Source organism: Phallusia mammillata, chromosome 5 (genome assembly GCF_965637545.1).
Source record: "Phallusia mammillata chromosome 5, kaPhaMamm4.hap1.1, whole genome shotgun sequence".
NCBI lineage: Eukaryota > Metazoa > Chordata > Ascidiacea > Phlebobranchia > Ascidiidae > Phallusia > Phallusia mammillata.
In genome coordinates, this window is record NC_137256.1 from 13,012,662 (window position 1) to 13,038,016 (window position 25,355).

Sequence of the window (25,355 nt, forward strand, 5' to 3'; positions counted from 1 at the left end):
CGTTGGAGTGATTCATCCTGTGGCTGGGTTCGGCCAACTGGCTGCTATGCCTGTAGAATCCGTGGCTGTGCGTGATGTGTCGAGGAAAGAAGATTCAAGGGAACAGGGCACGCCCATCAACTGGAACGACGATGAATTTCGGGGTTATTAGCTGCGCTGAAGTTCGAAGAGATTCGTGCAAGGCTGGCCGAGCCGGAAACCCTCGCCCAGTTGCTGTGGGGCCACCGGAAAGTGCTTTCTAAGCATTCAGACGACCTGGGGTTTACCGAGTTGGCTGAACACCGAATCGAAACTACTGGCCCACCAATCAAACAGCATCCCCGGAGGGCACCGATCGTGCACCGGAAGAGGATTGACGAAATGGTGGGGAAGATGCTCCGATACGGCGTGATTTCGCCGAGTTCTGATTGGAGTTCCCCAATTGTTTTAGTCCAGAAGCCAGATGGTTCAACGTTTCAGCGTTTGATGGCTGTTGTGCTAAGGGGTTTGGGTGATATTTGTTTGTGCTACATTGACGATATTTTGTGTTATGCATCTAATGAGACTGACCATATTAGGAATTTGGGGAAAGTTTTAAATCGCCTTAAGCGTGCTGGGTTGAAATTGAAACCAGCCAAGTGTCAACTGTATCATGACGAAGTTTCTTTTTTGGGGTACATTGTGAGTAATAAAGGGGTGGGCCCTGACCCGGGGAAGGTACGGGCTGTGACACAATGGGCCGTGCCGAGTTTTGTCACTGAGCTGCGAAGCTTTTTGGGTTTGGCGTCCTACTATCGACGTTTCATTAAGGATTTCGCCCGAATTGCAAGCCCACTGCACAAACTGGTAGCAGCAGGCGGTGAAAACAGTTTTAAATGGAGCTCGGCCCACCAGGAAAGCTTCGATATACTGAAATGCCGTTTGACTTCCGCTCCCATATTGGCGTTTCCGAGGGATGAAGGAAAGTTTGTGTTGGATTGTGACGCTAGCGACAAGGCTATCGGTGCTGTCCTCTCCCAGGTGCATGATGGGGTCGAATACGTCTTATCGTACGGTAGCAGGACATTAAGCAAGGCGGAAGGTCGTTACTCAACTACACACAAAGAGTTACTTGCGGTGGTGTTTTTCTTGAAGTATTACCGCACTTACCTACTTGGAAGACCTTGCTGTGTTCGTTCCGACCACGCTGCTCTACAATGGATCAAGAACTTGAAGGAACCCACTGGACGTGTAGCGCGATGGCTTGAGGTCCTTGTGGTGCTTATGATTTGGAGATTGTTCACCAAACCGGTAGAAAACATCAGAATGCTGATGCTCTTTCCCGCATTCCAGCGTCAGAACCAGTATGTCGGTTCACCCAGGAAATTAACACTCGAGCAGAGCTAGGTGCTTCGCACTTTCTGGATTGCTGCGTTAGCACACAGCTGCACTCTCACCGGAAAGAGCTTAACAGTGTTCGGAACCTGGCGACCAACCAAGACATCATCATTACGAAACCTGATAAAGGTAATGGCGTGGTTGTTTTAGATCGCAAGGCATATGTCAACAAAATGAATGACATTTCAAGTAATGGCAGCAAGTTCGTAATTTGAAGCAAGGACGATAACGCTAGCAACCTGACAAAACTTCAAAATTGCCTGCGCTACCCCAAAACCAAAGGTGTTCTCACTGAAGATGACTATCTCCAAATGCGACCCACGGTGGCCAGAACACCCACACTCTATGGCTTGCCCAAGATCCATAAAGAAAAAATATCACTACGACCCATCCTTGACTCGGCAGGCAGCTTCAACTATGATAGTGCTAAATGGCTTTCGCGTATTCTAGTGTCAGTGCGCGAACAGGTCTGCACAGTAAAAGATTCTTTTGCGTTTATTTCAAGAATCAAGGAAAGCCCATTCAACAATGTTGTAATGGCCACATTTGATGCAAACAGCCTTTTTACCAACGTAACGGTTGACTTCACCATTGATCTCATACTATCCGTCATGTTCTGTGATGGAACCTAAACCATCAGTGGTTTCAACCGTCGTCGGTTAAAGAAGCTACTGCTTTGGACTGCCTCAACAACCCCCTTTCAGTTCAACAATCACGTGTGCCAACAGATTAACGGTGTAGCAATGGGTTCACCAACTGCTCCGGTATTTGCAGACGTCATCATGAATCACGTGGCTGACAAAGCTCTCAACGCAACACCGGAACAGCATCGACCGAAAGTATTGTGCCGCTATGTCGACGATATTTTCGTGACTTGTTCCGATTCAGACTCAATCGACTTATTTTTTTAACAACATGAACAATATTCACAGAAACATCAGATTCAAAAAAGAAGCTGAGCAAGAACTAAGGATTCCCTTTCTAGATGTGTTGGTAGATCGCTCAGGCGGCCATTTCTCCACCACCACATACCGAAAGCCGACGTGAACAGTCCTCTATGCAAAATGGGCCAGTTTTGAACCATTTCAACACAAAGTCAACCTTGCCTGTTCAATGCTAAATAGAGCATACATGATTGAGGGAAACTATAATAACATGCATAGGGAATTCATGCACATCAAGGGCTTTTTACTTCAAAATGGGCATCCGGCCAAGTTCGTATCCAGGTGTATTAGGTCGGTGTTAAACAGACGCTACCTCCATGTAACTAAGTCCAAAATCTACTTGTATCAAACTACCATACCTTAGCGACATCAACCACCGCATACAAAAATAACTCTTCAGTTTTATTCTTAAAGCCACAGACGGAAAGGTCCGTGTACGACTTTTCCACCAAACACAGAAGCTTGTGAAAGCATTTGTGCATAAAGACGTGCAAGGATTACACAACCGATCTTCGGTTGTTTACAAACTGAAATGTTCTTGCGGAAAAACCTACATCGGAGAAACCAGGCGAAACCTTGGAACGCGAGTTCATGAACACCAACGAAGCGAAACGTCCGAGGTGTGTCAACACCTTCAGGCCAACAAAGACCATGTAGTGGACTTTAAAAACCCGGAAGTGCTTGGAACAGCAAGGGACCGCTATCGACTAATGTCACTGGAATCAACTTCCATTCAACGCTATCAACCGGAAATAAACGTTGATTCTAAGTCGGTTCCTTTGTATTTAGCATGTCGCTTTTTACGTCTATTTGGGACGTTATTTTCACCACTAAACTTATGAACAGATCTGTATATAGTGTTACGAAAATATATTCAGAAGAGAAATACACCTTTTTATAACAAGGTTCTTACATTTACACCCTATTCGGAGTGTAATATACACAGGCCACTCCTAAGGGATCCATTACGTTACTTAAGCTAAAAAGTAATCTTATAGTGTTTGAAGGTTTTGCTGAAATCAATTAATTATTGTTTTTTTTCAATTGGATAACGGGGTAGGCCTATAATAGAAACTGATGCAGCTCGCCTTAGCGCTCTTGTGCTGTAAAATGTGCCAAAGTTGTAAGTTTAACTAGGTTTCGGTCTTGTACTTTCGGGTTGGGGCATGCTTACATACTTTGCCGCTTAATGCGTTGTTTTGAACCAGAAACCGCAATAGACAAGAAACAACAGGCCATTTGACGTATATATTAAGCCAGAGGCCAAGCACATTTTATAAGGGAGATTTCCCAAACCGACACTAAAACGTCATTGACCGTCGTTTATGAAGTCCCTCCCCCCAAAAAAATGTTGGACCCCTTCCAAAATTTCAGGCTACGCCCCTGGCTACGTTGCGCAGGAACACCTCTTTTAAAATAGATCTGGCTGCAAGAGAAAGTAAAAAATTAAGCCAACTGGTAGCGTGCGCGCAAATTAAAGAGTGTGTTGAGTTGAGTTTATTTGTTTCTACAACACACTTGGGCGATTGTACCATAGCCACGACAGTTAGGAACAGAGTTGTAAGTCGGGTCGGGTTCCTTAAAGAGCCCCGGCACCGGAAAATTATTTTTTAATATGTTGTTTGTCGTATTTTTATAAACACGATTTCAGGTTTAAAACCACAAAAATCAAAGTTACTAGTCAAATATTTACGTTTTAAATCTAAAAACACTGACACCTAGCGGATATTTTGTCACTTAGCTCAAACGTCATGTGACGTCACCTCGTACCAACTTGGTTTGGAGCTTGTTTATAGTCGGTGGTTGTTAACGTTCTGCGACGCCAAATACGTTAGTCAGTTTAGGTATTTTGGTGTTTAAATGTTTTCATTTTTATACTCAAGTGTGCAAAAATGCCTGCAGTGTGTTCTTTGTATGGTTGCAATTCGAGAGGGAATCAAAAGGCCAGCAAAATGACACGTTTTCGCTTTCCAAATATAAAGCAATTGCGGTCAGCTTGGATTAAATTTGTTAACGTGAAAAAAATGGAAGGGACCAACCGAATACAGTGTTCTTTGTACATTTCACAAATAAAATGCAGTATGACAGGGGTATGGCAAAAGTTCTGGTGTTAAAGCCAAATGCTATTCCATGTATTTACAAGAGCAGTCTTCTTCAGCAAGAAATGCCATTGAGAGCAGCTGCAAGAAAAGTAGCCGCACAGGGTATGGTATGCTTTAGTTAATTGTTTTATGACATAATCTCATTTAACATTATAGTCTTTAATATTACCATTATGTTATACTAATTTAGTTTATTGTCATGCCATTTACTTGGAAATAACAAAAAAGTGTGGTTATGAAAAAAAAGGTGTAATAATATCAATACATTTTCATGCAGGGAACCACCCAAACTAAGCTATGAACCAAAATACATTGTGTGTAAAAAAAAAAACTTCTTCACCTCTTAAATGGTGTACCAGAAGTCAATTAACTGCAGATTTCCCTGGACACTCAGCTAAATTTGGTACATACACAATGATGGATGATGGATCTTTGAAACAATAAAATTGTTGCTATTAACCTTGTTCAGGTATTCAGATGGTAATTTCATAATATTTTCTAGAGCAATAAAGTGGCAAACAGCAATGCTATGGAAAAAGAAGGATTCTTGAGATGCATTGAAAACATCACAAGCAAATGATTGTTTATTAAAGCCTTTGTGACTGACAGGCATCCACAAATCATTAAATACATTAGTGAAGAATTGTCACAAACAAAACATTATTTTGATGTTTGGCATGTAGCTACAATTATGTTAGAAATAAAAGATGAGCATACACCAGTATATTTGTTTTTATGGTTTTAATTTATAACAAAGCATGTTGCAAAGAGTTGGGACCTTGGGTGAAAAGCTTATGCAACCACATGTATTGTTGTGCAGCAACGTCACAAGGGAATTCACAACTTATAGTTGACAAGTGGCTGTCAGTCTGGCAACGTAACTCTGAAGTCTTCCTCAGCAACATTCAACAAATTTTCTGTAGGCAGTATATCTGTAACGCCTGAATACATAGAGGTTGCTGGTGGCATATTGCATGTTAGTAGTTGGTACAGTAAAACTTACTCGTGATAGGTGTTACCCTCATCCTGATTTCCGAATTGACGTTTAAATCGATAACATGCTGCTTCTAATACATACACGTTGAGGCATATAGATTCAAATCCAGGATATGCTTTTATACAAGGCAGATTCGACTCAGAATATTCGTTGAACTTGGCTAACTGCTGTTGCACTTACTAATTTCATGGCAGCAAACGCATAATTTTCTCTCCTCCATTATCACACAGTTAGTAAACAAACACCTCCAATAATTCTGTTACGTGGAAAGTAGCTTTTGTCAACAACAAAACACCAACCTTTTTAAGCAAACAGTTGTTATTTATTGCTTAACTGTCAACTAAGTATCTACGTTAATTTTATCAGTTGTAAACAATAAAAAAATGTACGCATCAAAGGTAAAACAAGCAACAAAAACAACAGCTGATCAACGCCATTGTTAGAAGTTGGTACGAGGTGACGTAACAATCGCTGCTACATTTTGAACCAAGGTGTCGCTCGAGAGCTCATTGTTTGATTGAATATCTCGAAAACGACAAATCATAGGACCAAAAAAATTAGTGATTCGGAATCCCTGAATTATGGCAATTCTAAATATCTAAAATGTAGAAAAAGTCACATCGCCGCTGCTGGGGCCCTTTAAAAAAATCGGGCTTGATTGTAGCCAGTTTCCTGACCTGACTTAATGCCAAACAGCCCTAAAACGCCCTGCTTAAGACCAATTGTCTATATCAGGGGCGGGCAACTTCTCCAGTCGGCGGGCCTGATATGGGAAAATGAAGTACTTGGCGGGCCGGATTCCTGAATCGATACATTAATCGCCTATTTATCCAGTGATTTAAAACGGATTTTTGACCACCTAAACCAAATACAATCAAGAACGTCACAATTACAGTACAGTCCAAACAATCTAACTGATATAACATAAAATTATTCACCACAGCAAATTTAATGCATACACCACAGACTTGGATACTGCTGAAACACCAACAAGGCTACACGTGTGGAAACAAAGGAAACCGTGAAAGCAGGCCACACACAAGGTCGGCAGTTATGTCGTAACAATGGATGTATGGTGCAATGGTAACAACGGCGGGAAAGTTTTTTGCTATTGGGGAGCGTTACTGTCCGTTACAACTATAATTTGACATAGTAAGCAAGTAGTGGGGGATTGCGGCAGACTGTGGTCGCGGGCCACATTATCGGTGATGAGATTAACCAGATTCGTCTGTATTGTAATAAAAATATTCACGGCCGCACAAACTCGTCTTTGCGGCCGCAGGTTGTGCCTCCTGATCTAGGGGTGTTTTTTTGCCCAATTGAGTCCGCATTAACTGAAAGTGACTATATAACTCCATTCTAAACCAAACAATCAACACTTTTAAACACATAAACATGGAATTTCGCCTTACCTAACTGTGATAAAAGTGTTGCTGCTGTTAAAATGGTGTAAATTAGCAAAATATTTGTATGATTCAAAAGTCTGTTGCCAAAGTTCTAAGTGCAGCTTTACTCTATAAGAAAAAACAAACAAAAGCAGTTAATTCAGCTATTTATTTCAAAATTAAAACGAAACATATTGTCTGATAAAGATTCAGACTGAGTGTCCTGTAATTCAACCTTGTTTTCCATGTTTGGTATGTGGCTTATCTCTTGTTTTGCGGCAGTTTGTTTTACAGCACCCTGGGCTGAGTTTGACACATGCAAAAACTGTCCTTGCCCACCAGTTGCTGTTTTGGTCTTTATTTTAAAGTCACCTCTCTGTTTCAGTGCATCTAGAAAATTACAGTGATGTGTTGAAGCAAAGGTATTGTACACGCATAGCCTTTTTCTTCTGTGATAAAGTATAACAAAGCTTTAGAATGTGATTCCAACTTTAGAAGCATTAACCGATATTAACTTACAAAAATCACTCATATGCTTTCGATGCACTGGCCATACCAACAAAAATCATTTCATTGCAATATTTTATTTGGTTTTATTGTAAAGCTTCTTAACAACTTTAATTTTACCTTTTTCCCATTTTCTTTCAGTTTCTTGTATTTTTTTTCGATAATCCCCAAATGTCTGATGCATTACCTGCCTTTTTTTAACCAGTGGCGCTTTGGTTGAAGTCAGGATTTTTAATATTCTTTCACTATTTTGAACTGAAATAATAATTGCAAAATCCATAATACACAGTAACAATTGTACCAGCAGGTTTTGGACTGCATAAAAAAACATCCCCAAAATCATGGCATATTGACTTATAGTTGAACAAATTATAGTAAAAAACACCAATTGAATGCAATTATATTTTGATTCTTAGGAACAAAATATTCGATCAACCCCAAAATATTTTGTCCACATTATTTTCACATTATATTGTCATATAGTTACAAAAGTAGTAAAAAAGAATCGGAAAAAAATACTCCCAATCCTTCGACAATTTATTCTTTAGCTTTGACCTCGATATAGCTGTCCAATAATAACTTATTCTCGAAAACCCAGACAGTATTACACGCTGACAGATTAAGAATATATTCTGCAGCAAAAGTATACATAAAAAACTTTTCTTCAGTTAACTTTATTTAGCCAAATGTATATCGTTGACCTATGACATTTTAATACGAATTTTTAGTAACATGTAGTCGTTTGTGTTCTGAAATGTTTTACCTAATTTATATATAACTTAAGTAATGTTTCTGGAATTAATTGGTCAAAAATAAAAAAGCTACGTTATGACAAAGAATCATTCTTAACTGTGTTTTGGGATACCTACAAGTTGACTTTCAGTGAAGTCTAGTCATAGGACAGCCAAGCAAAAACTGACCATTTATTGTGGCTTATGGAAAAAGTCTATTTTTTGACATATACATATGTTAATCAGCAACATTTTGCCTAACATATGTGAAATATCATGTCTAACGTATGAAACCTTCGCCAAAACTAAAAATGGACGTGATAATTTAACAAAACCACAAAAACAGCTGACTTCTAATCACCACAAAGACTGTCTAGTAAAAGGCCTGTTTATGCTCAAGCTGATACATCTCGCTCTGTTGCGAGGAACCTAAAGTCTTTCCAAAATCTTATGTGAGGTCAGAATGTCCAACTGTGACCAAAATAGTCCTTTATTCCACTACACAATTAACAAAACAGTGATTGTTTGCGCACAATTGTCTCTGTGATGTAATAAACTGAATGTTTAATCATTGCCGTGCATAGTAATCCTGCAAACCAGATAAAATGTATTCTGTATGTCGCTGTGCTCATGTACTTTCAAGGAGTAAATTAACATTTAGTGTCTAATTCAAGCTTTAGATTTTCCCGGCATGAACATTCGGCTTGAACAGATGTGTTCATCTTGGACCACGATTTTCCCCATTAGCTATTACCAAACTTTGCTGAGACACGTTTTATGTGCATTACTGACAGAAGTGTCTGGACCTTTGGTGATTTTTACCTTTCCTCTCTGGACCTTTGACAAAACTAATTGAGTAGCCCTCACATAGAGTGCAGCTGTTTTTAAATGTCGCATTTTGGGCCTGTTGGTGAACTGCTAGGTCATCCAGGATCAAACTTTGGAAGGATCAACTTTGGATAACTAACATGTATGTAAATTTGAATCAATTTAAAGCACCCTTTCTTGAACAAACAATAAACCAGTGTTAGAAAGAAAAACATACGGACATAAACAATTTGTGTCCCCTTCAGGAGGTGGACCTCTACTTGAAGAGCCACATTAGGGTGTGGTAAATACTCGGTGGGCCGCAAAGGAGAAAACTCTTTTGTATGAAAGTAATGAATTTTTTTTTATCCGATTTTATGGTTTGAGACCTAAATATTATTACCACAAAGCACATCTGCTTACACTCAGTTAGAACTGTTTTCAAGTTCCTGCAAGTGTTTGCAAAGTGCAATGCTCTTATTGCTCCACTATATAGAAATATTGCTCTGCTATTTAATGATGAGCGAATTATTAAGGGTTGTGACTACTGCAACAGATTCAATGATTGTATGCAGAAAGTGTTTGTGGGCTTGACACAAAAGCTACCGGCCATGCCATACTAGGCTTTGGACCACCCAGCTCCAGTTGATCCCAGACACATTGTGGCAAAGATACCACTGTTGTATATATACAAATGAACAGATAACATTTTGCAAACCTTGTTTCTCTGAAGCCTTTAGAGTAAACACTCCCATTCTCAGTTGTTCAACACACCAGTTGATTTCTTTTTGCAACTGCTCATCAGTAGACAATGGACTGTTACTTTCTGTCAAAGATGAAATACAACCATTGCCTTTAGTTCATCACAGTGATTTTGGCAGCCTTTGTGTGCAATTTGTATTTTTATGGGGGGTGCATCTATGCAGTCTTTTATCACTTTTGTATTTATTGCAGTAATATTATTACTTGTGTTACTTCAATTTATGAACTTAAACACTGAAAATTAGTGAGAACTGAATTCAGCATAGGTTGGAAATGCTGGTGAGATAGCCAACCAGTGCTGCAAAATGTTTGTAGTTTGCTGTGGGTGTTTGAAGCCAATAAAAGTGGAAAAACATTGTTATCAAATTCTCTTACAACTCAAGTAAAGGTGTCTAACAGAAAAAACGAACGATCAAATCAAACAGGGATTCTTAAAAATGACTAACTTTGCTGCTATACCTTTCAATGACTCTTTATCATGATTCTTGTTCTGATTGGCAGACTTTGAATTGCCACCCCTAAAAACATAACAGGCTAGTAAAAAAGGTTGTTAAGTTTTTTATTTAGCCAGACAAAAAGGCAATTTTCTGTCATGGGTTAAGTCAGTCTTGGACTGGACTTATAGTCTATATTGCTCTGTAGCAATTGGTCTGACAGCATACATGGCTAACGAAAAAAAACAATAAAATTTGCCTACCTTTTTTGTTGTATTCGTGACATACTTGATCGACTTAACTGACATCGACTATTGGTACTAAACTACTAACAATGTACCATGATAAAGTTGCAAAAAAAGTAACTCGAAAAGCTCTGACGGGAGAGTAAACAGATAAGTTGCTCGTTATTCAAGGCTGCTGAAACGTTTACGATAAAAAGTGTGGACTAGCATGAAGAACTTTGTGCCTGATGTCCAAATCACACACAAACGGGTAACACTAATTTACGGAATGATGAATGGTCGGAATGGTCGGAACGCTCACTAATTTACGGAATGGTCGGAATTGTCGGAATGGAATGAATAGGGCCAAAACTAATTTGATGAATGGTCGGAACGGAAAATTTGATGAATGGTCGGAACTGTCGGAATAGAATGAACTGTCGGAATGGAATGAATGACGCTGTAGGAGGCTAGGAGCAGAATGAAATGAACGAAGCTGTATGAACAGAATGAACTGTCGGAATGAAATGAACGAAGCTGTATGAACAGAATGAACTGTCGGAATGAAATGAACGAAGCTGTAGGAACAGAATGAACTGTCGAAATGAAATGTACGAAGCTGTATGAACAGAATGAACTGTCGAAATGAAATGAACGAAGCTGTAGGAACAGAATGAACTGTCGAAATGAAATGTACGAAGCTGTATGAACAGAATGAACTGTCGGAATGAAATAAATGACGCTGTATGAACAGAATGAACTGTCGGAATGAAATAAACGAAGCTGTATGAAGAGAATGAACTGTCGGAATGAGATGAACGAAGCTGGATAAACGGAATGAACTGTCGGAATGAAATGAACAAGGCTGTATGAACAGCTGTATTATTGCCAAATAAATGCAACAGAATCAATCGAACGTGTTTCCTTTTTAATTAAATTTGTTATCGTATGAATGTTGTACCACAGGGGTGTGCAACCTGCGGTCCGCGGGCCAAGTGCGGCACATTAAGATAAAAGTTATGTGGCCCACAGAGACGCTTGGTTTCAAATGTACTGGAAAACGAGTCCAGTTACTTTATATTTTTGAACAGATCAATACCCCCGGTCATAGGCGCCGAGTGGGCGGTGGCGGTGTGCCGTGGATATTTTGATTTGTCTGTAGTGGTGTAATACGAAACATCGTAAAATCTGGAAACAATTAGCAAAAATTTTGCTTTTAAACAAGCATGCTAGCATAAAAGCAACAAAACGTATAGAAACTGCGACCTGTTTTAGTTAGTGCTTTGTTTATGACGTCAAACACAGAATTGTTGGCAGTGAATGTATGGCTTTTATATTGTACTGTAATGCACGCATTAGTGACGTCACGAAACGTGACGTCATAATTTACAGATTTATTGTTATTATTAGATTGTTTGATTTGGGCGCAGCAGCAACTACAACCTTTACAGTACTTTCAAGCAACCCCGCTTCCATTGTCTAAAAGTTTACATGTCAAAGTTTTTTTATTATTAAGTTCACAACATCCTAAAACATTGGTGAGACATTGCGACCTTTTGCGAATAACAAGAACAGCAAATTCGCAGCGGGCTGTGCTAATATTTTTTTTTGGTTTAACTTTAACCTCGTAAATTTAGCTTTGTCTTATCGCCTTATGGTCGTTGTTTATCTACGGTTTGCCAACACAACAAACAATCAATTTATTATTACCCGACGTACTGAGACTCTTAACCAAGGATGGCAGTACGGTACGGTACGCATTGCATTGACCGTACCACGTCAGTGGCGTAGCCAGGGAGGGACCAAAGGGGCCATGGCCCCTCCCAAATTTTAAAGTTGTACATTGATAAACTTTAATTTAGTGTAGTTTCGTCCCGCATCATTGTGGTTTCATCTCTCAACTATCAAAGGAATATATAAATTACCAAAAATGACTTTTGTCACCAAGTTGTAGACCGAAATCCATGCTTTTTTGATTCATGCAGACATGGAATAAATCAATAAAGCGTTTGGCTGCCCCGTCGAACCACAGTCTGGCAAGTCACGTGTTTGGTAAAAGCACGCCGAGCGTTAGCAAAAAGTTGTATTAGAAAACAAATTATTTGGCCTCTCCCAAAATGTTTGGCTGCCTACGCCACTGTACCACGTACCTCGTTACGCAGAGCGTACCGTGCCAAATGTCAGAAATCAAACTACTTGAGGTACGGTACGCAAAATCGTACCGTAGGCCCACCTTTAAATAAACCAATCGGGATTAGGTTGGATACATTTTATGACATGCACTTAAAGGAGCAGTGTCTAAACTCTAAACATGCTGCCCCACTACAACCAGCTTATTCGAAATGAAAGGTTGATGTGTTTTCTACGATGGGCTCATGCAGCGACAGTGTGTAATTTTCAATAGCATGTTTTTTAAAATCATTGCTGCGAAAGAGACAGCAACAACACTAGCTAGATTTTTAACTAACTTGAGAATCAATTACAAATGTCGAGTTAATCTCTGTTCTTGTCATGTGCGCGTTTTAATAATACGCCCACAGTACGCGTAACCCTCCTTTTGCGTAGCGGTCAGCCCGTAAGCACAAATAAGCAGTGACGTCACAAACTTTTTTGAGTACTGTTGTAGTACAGGGACATTGTGATAAAATCATGTCATAAACAATTTAAATTCAAGTTTCGAAAAAATTCAAAGATGATCCGTTTATTCAACATGTATTATGCGTACCAGTACAGTGGTACGGTGCGGTGGTACGCTCTAGTAAAGTACCGTACCCGTACCTCAGCTTTCGTCGCGTACCGTAGTTTTTGATGAAATTCGCTGCGTACTGTACCGTACTGCCATCCTTGCTCTACCTTACTTTGCGAAACCAAACACACTTGAAAAATAAAATAGACAACGCTACGTTGAATTCACGACTATGCAATTTGTGAAGATTAACGATTGTGCTGAAAATAACATTTATCCACTTGGGAGACGTTATTTTACTTAAAAAGTATTTTTTCCAAAGTAACCTAGCTTCGTTTTTAAGAAAGTCAAAGGCCGTAGGTTGCCGTTTTTGGACAAGCTTAGTCTTTGTTAAAACTTTTATTCAGATTAATATATTTGCCTGACCGAAGAACACTGAGCAAGTAAATTGTATCATTAACAAACATCGAGCCGGAAATAATATAACATTGAAATCATCTAAATTCATTTTGTTTCGTTCATACGATAACATTCATTCGATTCCGACGTTCATTCCGTTCCTACAGCCCCATTGATTTCATTCCGACAGTTCATTCTGTTCATATAGCTTCGTTCATTTCATTCCGACAGTTCACTCAGTTCATACAGCTTCGTTCATTTCATTCCGACAGTTCATTCTGTTCCTACAGCTTCGTTCATTTCATTCCGACAGTTCATTCTGTTCCTACAGCTTCGTTCATTTCATTCCGACAGTTCACTCTGTTCCTATAGCTTCGTTCATTTCATTCCGACAGTTCACTCTGTTCCTATAGCTTCGTTCATTTCATTCCGACAATTCACTCTGTTCATACAACTTCGTTCATTTCATTCCGACAGTTCATTCTGCTCTTACAGCGTCATTCATTCCATTCCGACAGTTCATTCTATTCCGACAGTTCATTCCGTTCCGACCATTCATCAAATTAGTTTTGGCCCTATTCATTCCATTCCGACAATTCCGACCATTCCGTAAATTAGTGAGCGTTCCGACCATTCCGACCATTCATCATTCCGTAAATTAGTGCTACCCCACACAAACACCACAATCCATGTGCGTTATGCATTAGGTCACGTGTCATAACAACATGTATCACTTTAGCGCCCACACACGGTAAATAAAATATCCGATAGCAAAATTGTTGGAAAAATTCTAATGCTAAAATGAATCGTAAGTATAATCATTTTTTCATGTTGGGACCGACAATTGGAACACTTGTTTAAAGGTTACGTTCATGCGCTACATCAGGGGTGTGCAACCTTTGTTGCTGTGGGGCCAAATACGATTGCCAAAATTAGATCGCGGGCCGCATTTGTGTATAACACAAGGGGATTTTTCTTTGTTGCTTACCAAATATGCTTAACTACAAGTTAAATTCGCATTTGATTCTAGCCACATATTGCAAGGTCGCAGAAAAAAAGCATATTTGAAATCCAAGCGTATCTGCGGGCCGCACAACCTTTAATGAAGGGCCGCATTTGGCCCGCGGGCCGCAGGCTGCACACCCCTGCGCTACATTATGGTAACTTACTTTTTTCTCATGTCAAACATAAACAAACTTTGTTGCACATATTTTTCTTCATGCAGTAGGCCCACAGTTTTCACATAGGCCTATTCTTTTCCTACATAGAGATTTTACAATATTAACAAACAAGTCAAAACTTTTCAGGCGTATAAAAAAGTGACTCAACGGTGTAGCTCCAGCGCGTGCAGCCATTTATCCATTAATCGTGCTCGCCACTGTTTGCGCTCTGTAGGCCTAACGTTACAACGTTGCGCAGCTATTTCCGGCTTGGTGGTTTGTTTGTTGCAATTGTGTCGCTATGTTTTCTTTCACCAAGCGAAAATAAACTAACTCAACTAATCTCTAACCTACTCGAAACCTAAAAAAGGTAATATGGTCTTTACGAATATCTAGGCAGTTTATTAATTCCATTCGTTCTAAAGCGGGCGGTACAAAACGAGATCGCTGTATTTGAAAAAAGTTTTTGTTGTTTCTTTGTCCTCAAAAATTTGATTCCCCGTCAGCGGTGAATGCATTTTTGGTGTTTGTTTCTCCACTCGGATTTACTTTTAAAAGATGTGTGTCTGGTGATTTGGGCTCTTCTGATTCACGACGAATAATATGATGAGATGCGGCTGACCAACTGGAAGATCTTTCCAAGACAGACGTGTTTCCGTCATCGTTCGAATTAAAAAACAAGGGACAAAGCAAATTCCGCGCTGGTTTACGTTTCTTGGTGCAACCTAATATACCAGTAAAAATCATACACGAGGTTTTTGTGGATGGCAAACCTGTCATTAGGCTACTCACATGCGGCAGTTACCTAACAGAATAAAATGCGAAAACATATGCATAGTTTTAAACATATAAAACTTCCGTTAATAGGGCAAAACAGGCCGCTGATGGCTGTACCCAGTCAGCAGACCTCTTAATTCATCACTGTTTAAGTTTTTTTGACGAAAACACAAATAATATCGGGTAGCATTTTAAATCAAGAAATAGCGAGTAGAAAAAAAATACGAAAACAAAATATTACCTGTTGCGAGGCTTATGACCGTTCCCACCACCATGCTTGTCAAACAGCCAAGAAGGGCGATGTATATGTACGATAATGCATAGAAATCAGCTATCGGGGGCCTAAAACAAAACAGAACTATAAAAAGTTCTTTCATCAAGTGAATAGTTACAACCTACCTTTCGTCTGTAAAAGTTTGTTCAGCAGTATTGTAGCTAATAGTATTGAATTCAGTTGCGTTAAATGGCATAGTTGTCGTTGGAACAGCTGGACACGAGTCCGTCGAGCGCGGTAGGACTCGTAAGAACTCGGCTGGTGGCGGATAAATAATAGAACCCACAAAAACCCAGATCGTTGATATAAATCCACACGAAACACCAATCGTGGCACCCTGGAGTACAAACAAAACAATTTGTTAAATATCTTACATAAGTTTCTCCCCAAAAGACAGCAAAATGAATTGGGAACATGCCAAAGAACGTAAACCCTTTAGTACTTGGCAGTTCATTAAAGTCAATTCGAAAAACAGATGTAGGTCAAAAAAATCTCACTTACCCATTCATTTATAAACGGCATAAGGATTCCCATTGTAAAAACGCCAACAATCGGGCCTCCAATAATTCCAAGAACGCTGTATGCCATCTAAAAACGGCAAATACTATACATAATATTCACATGCCTCTTAAACAAATACATGATAGTTACCCGAATAAGTCCTCCAACAACAGACGCCATGTATGCCAGAAGAATATACAAAATACCGAATGAGATGACGAGAATTTTTGAAACTATGAGGTAGGAACGAGGAGCCCAGTTTGTATTTGGCTTAATAATGTCTTCGAGGGCTACACATGCCATGGCGTTCATGCCTGATGAAATAGTGCTGCGCACAAACAGTTTTATTGAATACTAGATATGGTATAACCAAAAGCATGGCTTTCAGAGATCTTGTGTAAGTAAATACATTAAAATGCAAACGTTTCTAGAAACAAAGTCGACTTTGCTCTGATGATGACAATTGGTTGTGAAACGTCTGCATTACAATGTATTCACTACGTACAAATACGAACTCTATAAAACTTTGTTTTTGCCTTGTTTTTGAGTATTGTTGGATTTATTTGTTGTTGTTGTTGTTTTGAGTTTAGGTTTTATTGGAATGAGTCATAGCAAAAGTGAGTAAGTCGGATCGGGTTCGGGTCCGTGTAGGTGAATCACTGTGCGGCTTTAAAAAAATAAATCCAATTGACTTACCTTAATGAACTGCTGTAGACCCCAGCTACAAAAAGACCTGGAATACCCGGAAGGTATCCCAGAATATCCATCACAATGTAAGGAAACAGCTGGGAAAGATTAGGCTCGATAATTTGTTTCTTGATATATTTACGCCCAATATTACCTGATCAGATTTGTTGATAGCAAGGCCATCCAAAGGGTCGCAATCACGGTACGTGGCATAAATTGTCAGACCAGTCATTCCCGCAAGGACCAGAATTACGATCAGCCCGAACCCATCTAGGACGATTGCTCTGCGGATTAAAAAATACTATTACATGGGGGAAATGCAGTAGGTGGTTACACACCAAGCGATGTGAACATGCATTTATGCGATTGTGAAACAAAGTGCAGCAAGCGATCCAAGTGGATCGACATTCATGACATTCATTCAAAATAAGCCAAAAACTATTGCATGGAAATTTGACAATGCTGATAATGAAATGGTTGTAATTAACTGCAAGTACATCGCTAAAACACCTGGAAACACTTGTCTAATCAAGATCAGCGGTTTTTGTTGTAAAAATTTATCGCAATACGGCATATACTTTAAATTCTCTCCGACATAAATTGTTTTATTAGACAAGTGTTTCCAGGTGTTTTATTCTGCGTTTGTAATTAGGGATTTTTTTACTTACATTTGGGCATGTACCTTGCTCTTGCAGCACACATATCTCTGTACTTGTGCCTGATTTACGCCGTTGATACTAAGCCAAAATATGGTCCCGCCGAAAATTATAGACCAGAACGTGTGACGTATGCGAGGATCTGGCTCAAAGCTGAAAAAACAGACCAATACAATTAAAGGAGAACTTAAGACGCCGACCAACGAACCATGAAAGCGGAATTCGGTCAAGAGGCGCTGTACGTTGCATTTAGTATGGCTTAAGTCGGCCCTTGATTTACAGAAGTCAGCAGGTTAACTCAACTGGACAAAGTCTATGCGACCGCCTTCCGCAGCGGCATTCCAGATATTTGTAAAGCCGCCATGATTTATGCTGCCTTGCACCACCACTGCAATGAAGCCAGTCATCATTATTATGGTTTGGACGACATCGGTCCAGATCACAGCCTTCAATCCACCCTGATAATGCAATGTATGAACTTACCAACAACAATGGTAGAAAATTTACACATACGTGGTAAAACAAATCTAAGAGTTTGTTCTAAGGAGTAGATTTGAATATTATTTTAGGTTGAAACCTAAATATCGTAACAGATCAACAAAACCCAAATCATCAAATTTGTTACCAGAGCGGTGTAGAAAATGCAGACAAGTCCCGTAGACATAATTGCCACCCATATGTCAAAGCCAGTCACTTCGCTGAGAGCCAGAGCTGGCCCATACACAACTACGCCTCCGTATAAGAGCTAAAGCAAATTGGCGTTAAAGTAGGTCAAAATGGTGCGCCATCAGCAATGTTTGCACATACCGACAACAAAAAGTACATGTAGGTCACGATTAGCCGCGTCGGACGATGAAATCGTAACTCCAAATACTGAAAATGCAAACGGTTGGCCATCAGTACATTAAATTGATTTCCAGCAAACTGTTTACCTCATATGTGCTATGAATTCCGAGGTCGTAGAAAACGGGCATGTAAACCCAGCCTATCACAAAACACACAGTTCCATAGACCAGGGCGTACCAAGTAAACATTGTGCCATAGATGTAGTATTCTGCAGGGACGCCAAGAATTGTAACCGACGACATGAAACTGGCAATCAAACTCATTGCTACCGGACCTAAAATTTAAACGGTTTAGTTAAAAACTGCCCTTGTTAAAACTCATCTTTGTATTGATGACAAATTTACCGAAGGTCATTCTTCTACTGGCCATTAGATATTCAGTAGTGTCGTTTTGAAACTTCCTTCGTCTGTCTCGTATTGCAAAGAACAAACCAATCGCGGCAGACATAAGCAGCATGATTGCAAATATCACGTAGTCGACTGGTTGAAACAAGTTTTTCGTGCCATTTGAAGCTGCGTAAGTAACAACATTTTCCAAACATAATGTTTGCCTGAAAGGTTTATAACTTGCACAATGCTAAAATATGTTTGATTTTTACCTCCAAGACTAGTAGCGTGTAAACTACTATCACAAAAATATAACGGGCCAAGCGATTGGTAGACTAACCAGAACTAACCGTATATTTTTTTGTGAAAGTAAATAGATAGGATTGATCCCAAAATTGTAAAAAAAGTGCATAAAATTAAAATTTGTAAATTGAAGTTAGATCTTAAAGGTAAATTTACACCCTTTAATTACCAACACAAAAACAAAATAACGAATAGTCAATACTGTTATGACCCTTTGCGTGAAAGGCACAGCAAATAGGAAGTCTATAGGAAATTTCCAATCTTTAGTTGTTAATATTTTGTCGTTTTTTATGGGTTGTTAAATAACTTGAAAGATCAACTCACCTGTCGTGGTAAAACCTTCCGATGCGGTTTCGGTCAAAGCCGTCATGCCGCTGCTCGTACAGTAAAAAAAAAAACAATTTCTAAACTTTACACCTTACTGAAACTTTGTGCAAAAGGCTATGAAAACTAACGTCTATCGTAGTTAATGATTAACTCAATCTTCCCGCTTTTTTCGCGTAATACAAGAAAAATATGTTCGCAAACAGGAAGGTCGCATACGTGCACTTTTAAAACAATGTGCGCACAATGTGTGCAAACTACTAAGCTCAATGACTACTCTATCTGTATTTATGAACAGCCCATCAGCAGCTAAGTGAGGCAAATCATATCTGCCGGTCTTGACCAGTAGTTTGTTTTAAGTCGTTTTCAAAACCAAGCTCTGACACATTGCATTTTTTTTTCTTGAAGGCTTCCCGACAAAAACTAACGAAGCGTGGAGGAAGAACGAAGGCATTTTGTAGTGCTTTTGCAAACGGCCCTGGGCAATAGCTTTCACGAATCCACCCAGATCAATTATAATTCTTGCTTTCTTTGAAAACAATAGTTTACATAAACCACATCAAATAACTTTATTTTACTGATTTTCAACGAAGAACGAAAGTAACGTACATTCATTTGTTCACACTTGTTTTCCGGAAAGTAGCCGTTACCCTTAGAAGCAGTAATAATGTTATTCTAGTTATTGACAATTAACCACTAAATTAGACAGGTTATCAGCACATTTAGACTGCTAAAATAGGCTTGACAAAAACCAAACAAACGTGCCATTAGGTGGCGCATGACACCAAAGGCACAATATTACGAATTTCTGAAAAGAACGAACACCCTTATTGCATTACCACATATCAAAACAAATATATAACTGATGTTTAATTCGGATTAAAATAGCGTGCATCAATGTAGTTCGGTAAACATCCGAAATTGTACAGTTACTTATTAACCTACATCTGTAGTGTTGATCTTTAAAATGTAATTTACTCAAAACATGAATCTGTTTCCGCTGTTGAAGCAGGGAATGATGCCCCAGGACGCTGTGTATGCGACCAAGAATCTGTTTTCTCGTCACGCATAAGCTGATGCTGAACTTTCTCAACGTTCTTCTTGTGATTTTCTGTTGGTTTACCCCTTGCTAGTGGAATGAGAAGTTTTGGGTCCGGTGGATTCTTTTTTGTCAAGCCTTAAAAGTAAAAGGGGTTTACGACAAAACCTATTGTATTGCCGATCAAACAGCAGTTTAAAATATGTGCTTATAAAATGTGGGAGAATGCCATCAGTAAATATGTCCCGGCAAACATTTTGTTATTTTGAAGAAGAATTTGGTAATATAAGACAAGAAAACATACTACAGTAATCCTCAGTTAATCGAGGCCCGTTTAGACCTAAAATTGTCCGGATTAGGATTTACCAATGTCGATTAGTTGAAGCCTTACGACATTACAAACCTTTTGTACCTAAGTTTTGTTCGAATTGGGCGAAGATCCGGATAAAGCGAATCCGGTTTAACCGAGGTTTCCTGTTTTTGCTTTATTACCTGTACATGTACTGATAAGAATTGCTGCAACTGTGGTAACGATAAAGCCAAGAAGTGAAATGTATATGTAGGACAGAGAGTAGAAATCGGCAATGGCTGGTCTAAAAAAATATAGAGTTGTTATAGAACTACGCAAGTCGCAAACCGTCAAATGTGGTTGTAGATCAAAAACATTAGCGAAAATACATGTACAGTGAAATAACACACAGTTGACAATGGGCCGGATACCTTTCCTCGTTTTGAATCCCGGGCATGTTGCTTGCAATTTTAGTAGCGTTCCTAAATGACGATGATACAGATAAATCAGGAAAGGCACAACCATCAGTTGATCTCGGCAATGGTCGTGTCACGTCACTTGTAGGAGGGTAAGCTACTGAACCAATAACCACCCAAATGGTCGAAGTCAAACCAGCTAATGCGCCACCTATGGCGCCCTGGAAAATATAATCCGAAATGGTTTGGGAAAATTCATTACTAATGATGTATTAAAGAAAACGGTTTGGACCTGTGTTAACGGACAAGAAAAAATTGCAAAATGTTAAAAAACTTACCCATGAATTGACAAACGGTAATACCATGCCAACAGTAAAAACTCCAACGATAGGACCACTTACAATTCCGTTCAGACTATACCCCATCTGCAATTAAAGCAAGAAAACCAGTTTGCAAAGGACGTCTTACCACACACATACTGAATTTTAAAGTTTAGTGAATTTAACGAAAGAGACAGTTACCCGAATCAGGCCACCAACGACTGAAGCTAGGTATGCAAGGATGATGTAGGTGACGCCAAAAGCGACAACGAAAATCTTGGACACCTTAAGGTAAGTTCGGGGCGTCCAGTTCGTGTGCGGTTTAACGAAGTCTTGAAGTGCAATGCAAGCTAATGCGTTCATCCCGGAAGATATAGTGCTGTTTATCAAATCAAATATGGTTATAAATAGGGGCACAGCACAGGGAATAATCAATTATGATCAAATTCTCAGATTCGATCCAAAGGCATTAAGTGAAAAAATGTTGCAAAATCTACTAATTTTCGGAATAGCCTACCATGTTAATGCGTAATACTTTTAGTGTTATTTATTTGCGAAAAAACAACAACAAATATCATAGCCTGTAAAGTTTACTGAGTAAACGTTATTCAACACATAAGTACCTTAATGAACTGCTATAAACTCCCGCCACAAATAGTCCAGGCATTCCAGGAAGGTGACTTAAAGTGTCCATTACAACGTAAGGAAACAGCTAAAGTAAAGATTTAACGCCCATTAAATAATAAAATTGCAACCTGAATTTAGTCTATACCTGATCCGCACTCGAAATGGCCTTGCTGTTAATGGGATCGCAGTGTTTGTAAGTTGCGTATATTGTCAATCCTGTCATTCCAGCCAAAACCAGTATCGCTACAAGGCCAACTCCATTCCAGACAATCGCCCTTTAAATTAAAGTAATTTGCATTAAGCGACGACATAAACAAAAAACTAACAGAAAAACAGCAACTTTTGGGCGTCGCGTTTCGTCCTGATGCAAACATATCGTTGAACTTGCGCATGGTTAACTCCGTTGATTCCAATCCAAAACACTGTTCCTCCAAACAAAATTGACCAGAATGTGTGTCGAATGCGGGGGTCTGCCTCGAAGCTAAAAATCCCCCAAAAAACTTTTTGAAACGTGTATTCTTATTGTAAAGGACTGATGATGGTCATATTATATAGGTGTTAACCAGGGGTGTGCAACCCGCGGCCCGCGGGCCACAATCCGGCCCGCCAAGCCGTTTAGTGTGGCCCTCAACAACGCTCTGATTCAGAGCAAGTAAAATGCACATTTTTGCAAAAAAATCTCCGCTAGTTTTCAGTAAATCTCCTAAGTTGCTATACATAACAAGAATAAGCTAAACCAGCGAATGGAACTTAATTCAGCCAGACCTATGGTCTTCTATGCGCACTAGGTGGTGGTTGCGTATCCATACCGAATGTGACGTAATATATTAGTCTGGTAAACAATTACTTGTTGTCAAAGGCAGTGTTGCGACGAAATTAACTTGCACCTAACATTTTCAAGTTGATTTTAAACGCAAAATAAAACAAAACGCAGGGGTGTGGAAATCATATCGACATGATATTATAATGCAAGCCGCACCAACAGTAGTGTAAAACGTGTAAATAGGGCACATGCAAAACATTGTGTGGCCCTCGCTTGATGTCCGAAGTTGGTTATATGTCCCAACGACGAAAAAGGTCACACACCCCTGGTGTAAACGAAGGCACAAGAAACTTCTGACTTGAAAAAAGGCTAGTTGGCTCATACATCATATATAACTGCAGTGGTTATCACTGGTTTTTCATTTGGATTGTAATAATAAACCTTAGTGTCTACTATTCTATCTACCGTTAAGACAAACAGCATAACCACAATAAAATTGTTGTTTGACTGTATTTCAAAGTCTTAATTCATACATATATATATATATTAATTTTAATTAGTTGATTATTAAAAAACGTATTTGATTCGATAACCACTTTAGTAGGCTAGTTAGTGCCACAATGTGGTAACTTTGACGCAAAAACTCGATATCGCAGCAATTGGGAAACTTGTCCGTCAATTAGAGATAGTGCTTACTGAACAAAGTCGATTCTTTGACCTTCTGCGGCTGCATTCCAAATGTTTCCAAAACCTCCGTGGTTTATGCTACCTTGGATGATAACAGCCAAAAATCCTGTGATCATCATTATTGACTGCACCACGTCAGTCCATATTACCGCCTTCAGCCCACCCTAAAATAGTTCCAAACTATACTTAATTTTTTTCACGGGGTTCGAACCCAGGACACTCCCGGGGACAAATCCCGATCAGGGTTTTTATGTCTGTAAATGGGTCAGGCCCGCCGGACCATTCGTCCAAGTTCCTGCACTCGATGCATATTTAAATTGTTGTAAAAAATTCTCGAAAATACTCTGTAGCGCCACCATACGTATATATTTTTCTCATCAATTCTATTTTTAAACTGGCGGTTCTAGAGCGATTTCATTCGGCAAATAGAAAGTCATTTATTCATTGATTCTGTCTCAATGTATCAAAATTAAAGTTGGTTTATTTTTAATTTAAGCGTGCTATGCTTTAGGTACCTCACATTTTTATCAACAACTTACCAATGCGGTGTAAAACACACAAACAATTCCTGTCGAAAGGATTGCAATCCACAAGTCAAATCCAGTTGCTTCGCTCAACGCCAAAGCTGGCCCATACACTACGATGCCACCATACATCAACTGCGTGGACAACCAGTCAAATAAAAAGGAAATTAAATACGTCGAGATTTGGAAAAGCCACGATGGCTTGGGAACAGCGCTCACATTGCGTAGTTCTACGTAAAACTAAAGTAACAGAAATTACTTACCGATTGTATAAAATACATGATGGTGACTATATACTTTGTTGCGCGATTAAATCGTTGCTCCACATACTGAAAAGAAAGGAAACAAATAAATAAATGCATGTCGCTTTTGCGTATAGACTACTATGTAAACCTGCCTCGTACGTGCTTGTAATTTTTAAGTCGTAGAATACAGGCATATAAACCCATCCAGTGATCACAGTTACTGCCGCGTAGGTCAAAATAAACCATGTAAACATGGTACCATAAACGTAATATTCTGCAGGTACACCAAGGATTGTGATTGAGGACATAAATGAAGCAATAAGACTCATCGTAACAGGACCTGGTGAAAAAATGTATTTAAGTACAAAAATTACTTTGTTTCTGTAGTAAAAAATTAACACACACCGTAGGTCATTTTTCGTCCGGCCATTAGATAATCCTGCGTTCCAACATGTTTTCGTCTTTTATCCCGAATTGCAAAAAATATTCCAATAGCTGCCGAAACTCCAAGCAATAAAGCAAAAATTAAGTAATCAACCCAATGAAAGGTTTTCTTTATCACCCCATCACGACCTGACAAAACAAAAGTATCAACAGATGTTTTTTGTTGTGAAATCATTATTGTCATACCTGGAATGTTGGCAGAAGACAGCGTTCCCTCTGTAGTTAAGTCCATTTTTGTTAACAGTCTCTAACAGTCGAACTGCACAGAGGAGACCCAGCACGCAAGAAGCACGATATTGTTGTTGGTGAAGAAACAACAACATGCAAAACGACGAGCAAAGAGGCGTTTTTCTGCAGCAAATCTAAACTGGGGCAATCAGGGCCCTGGAGAGAAAAAATATGCTGGTGCAAGTCAAAAGCCTCCCTTGAACACTATACTAATTTCTAGATTTTTTTGTTCAGTTGCACTATAGTTTATGCGCAGAGGATGTTTGCCAATGGTAATTCACACTCATTAAACAGCTTGGACAAGAACGTGAAACCTTTGGAGTTTAAAAACCTAAAATTCTTATATTTACTGCATGCGCTAGCTAGAGCGTTTGCAAAGTACACGATTAAAAGCAAATACTTGGTCTTCACATGTACTGCGTTCGCTTAAACCAGAGGTCACCAAACTACCGCCCGCGGGCAGGATCTGGCCCTCGTCATTTTCATCCGACGATTTTTTGATTTGCCAAACCTTATCGATAACTTTGTAACATTCAAAAGTTAGTTTACTCTTTTTTTCTATAACGATATGTTACATATTGTTCC

The 25,355-nt window shown here is 39.3% G+C and overlaps 2 protein-coding genes and 1 pseudogene across 2 annotated transcripts; 1 reads left to right on the forward strand and 2 right to left on the reverse strand.

The window, feature by feature from the left end:
* The first annotated feature begins 2,138 nt into the window (after positions 1-2,138).
* On the forward strand, positions 2,139-3,327 carry LOC145229567 (uncharacterized; annotated as a pseudogene).
* Positions 3,328-6,935: 3,608 nt separating this feature from the next.
* LOC145229081 (uncharacterized) lies at positions 6,936-10,639 on the reverse strand. Its single transcript, XM_080094343.1, has 5 exons — positions 10,289-10,639; positions 10,051-10,109; positions 9,548-9,655; positions 7,412-7,546; positions 6,936-7,174 (listed from the first exon to the last, which is right to left on the reverse strand). Exons 1-5 carry the CDS (start codon positions 10,309-10,311, stop codon positions 6,945-6,947), a joined length of 555 nt encoding a protein of 184 aa, XP_079950469.1. The 5' UTR covers positions 10,312-10,639; the 3' UTR covers positions 6,936-6,944.
* Positions 10,640-14,875: 4,236 nt separating this feature from the next.
* LOC145229568 (uncharacterized) lies at positions 14,876-24,919 on the reverse strand. The gene is made up of 29 exons (XM_080094921.1): positions 24,729-24,919; positions 24,504-24,671; positions 24,251-24,438; positions 24,117-24,182; positions 23,869-23,988; positions 23,339-23,493; positions 22,220-22,360; positions 22,025-22,154; positions 21,876-21,964; positions 21,454-21,631; positions 21,271-21,357; positions 20,948-21,153; positions 20,720-20,820; positions 20,167-20,365; positions 19,814-19,839; positions 19,189-19,281; positions 18,580-18,747; positions 18,322-18,509; positions 18,197-18,262; positions 18,015-18,134; positions 17,693-17,847; positions 17,402-17,542; positions 16,888-17,017; positions 16,743-16,831; positions 16,197-16,374; positions 16,047-16,133; positions 15,671-15,882; positions 15,513-15,613; positions 14,876-15,219 (listed from the first exon to the last, which is right to left on the reverse strand). The coding sequence occupies exons 1-29, from the start codon at positions 24,772-24,774 to the stop codon at positions 14,978-14,980; spliced, it is 3,870 nt and encodes a 1,289-aa protein (XP_079951047.1). The 5' UTR covers positions 24,775-24,919; the 3' UTR covers positions 14,876-14,977.
* Positions 24,920-25,355: the final 436 nt, after the last annotated feature.

What these genes read in the sequence shown, in the direction of transcription:
- LOC145229081 (XM_080094343.1), bottom strand. Translation starts at nt 10,311, where the DNA reads ATGTCACGAATACAACAAAAAAG. An exon ending in AAAGGCTTCAGAGAAACAAG is followed by an intron (nt 7,547 to 9,547) that starts GTTTGCAAAATG and finishes TTATTATTTCAG; the next exon opens with TTCAAAATAGTGAAAGAATA. An exon ending in TGAAAGAAAATGGGAAAAAG is followed by an intron (nt 7,175 to 7,411) that starts GTAAAATTAAAG and finishes GTAATTTTCTAG; the next exon opens with ATGCACTGAAACAGAGAGGT.
- LOC145229568 (XM_080094921.1), bottom strand. Translation starts at nt 24,774, where the DNA reads ATGGACTTAACTACAGAGGGAACGCTGTCTTCTGCCAACATTCCAG. An exon ending in CAAAGAATCGACTTTGTTCA is followed by an intron (nt 22,361 to 23,338) that starts GTAAGCACTATC and finishes GGGGATTTTTAG; the next exon opens with CTTCGAGGCAGACCCCCGCA. An exon ending in GGGATTCAAAACGAGGAAAG is followed by an intron (nt 20,821 to 20,947) that starts GTATCCGGCCCA and finishes ATATTTTTTTAG; the next exon opens with ACCAGCCATTGCCGATTTCT.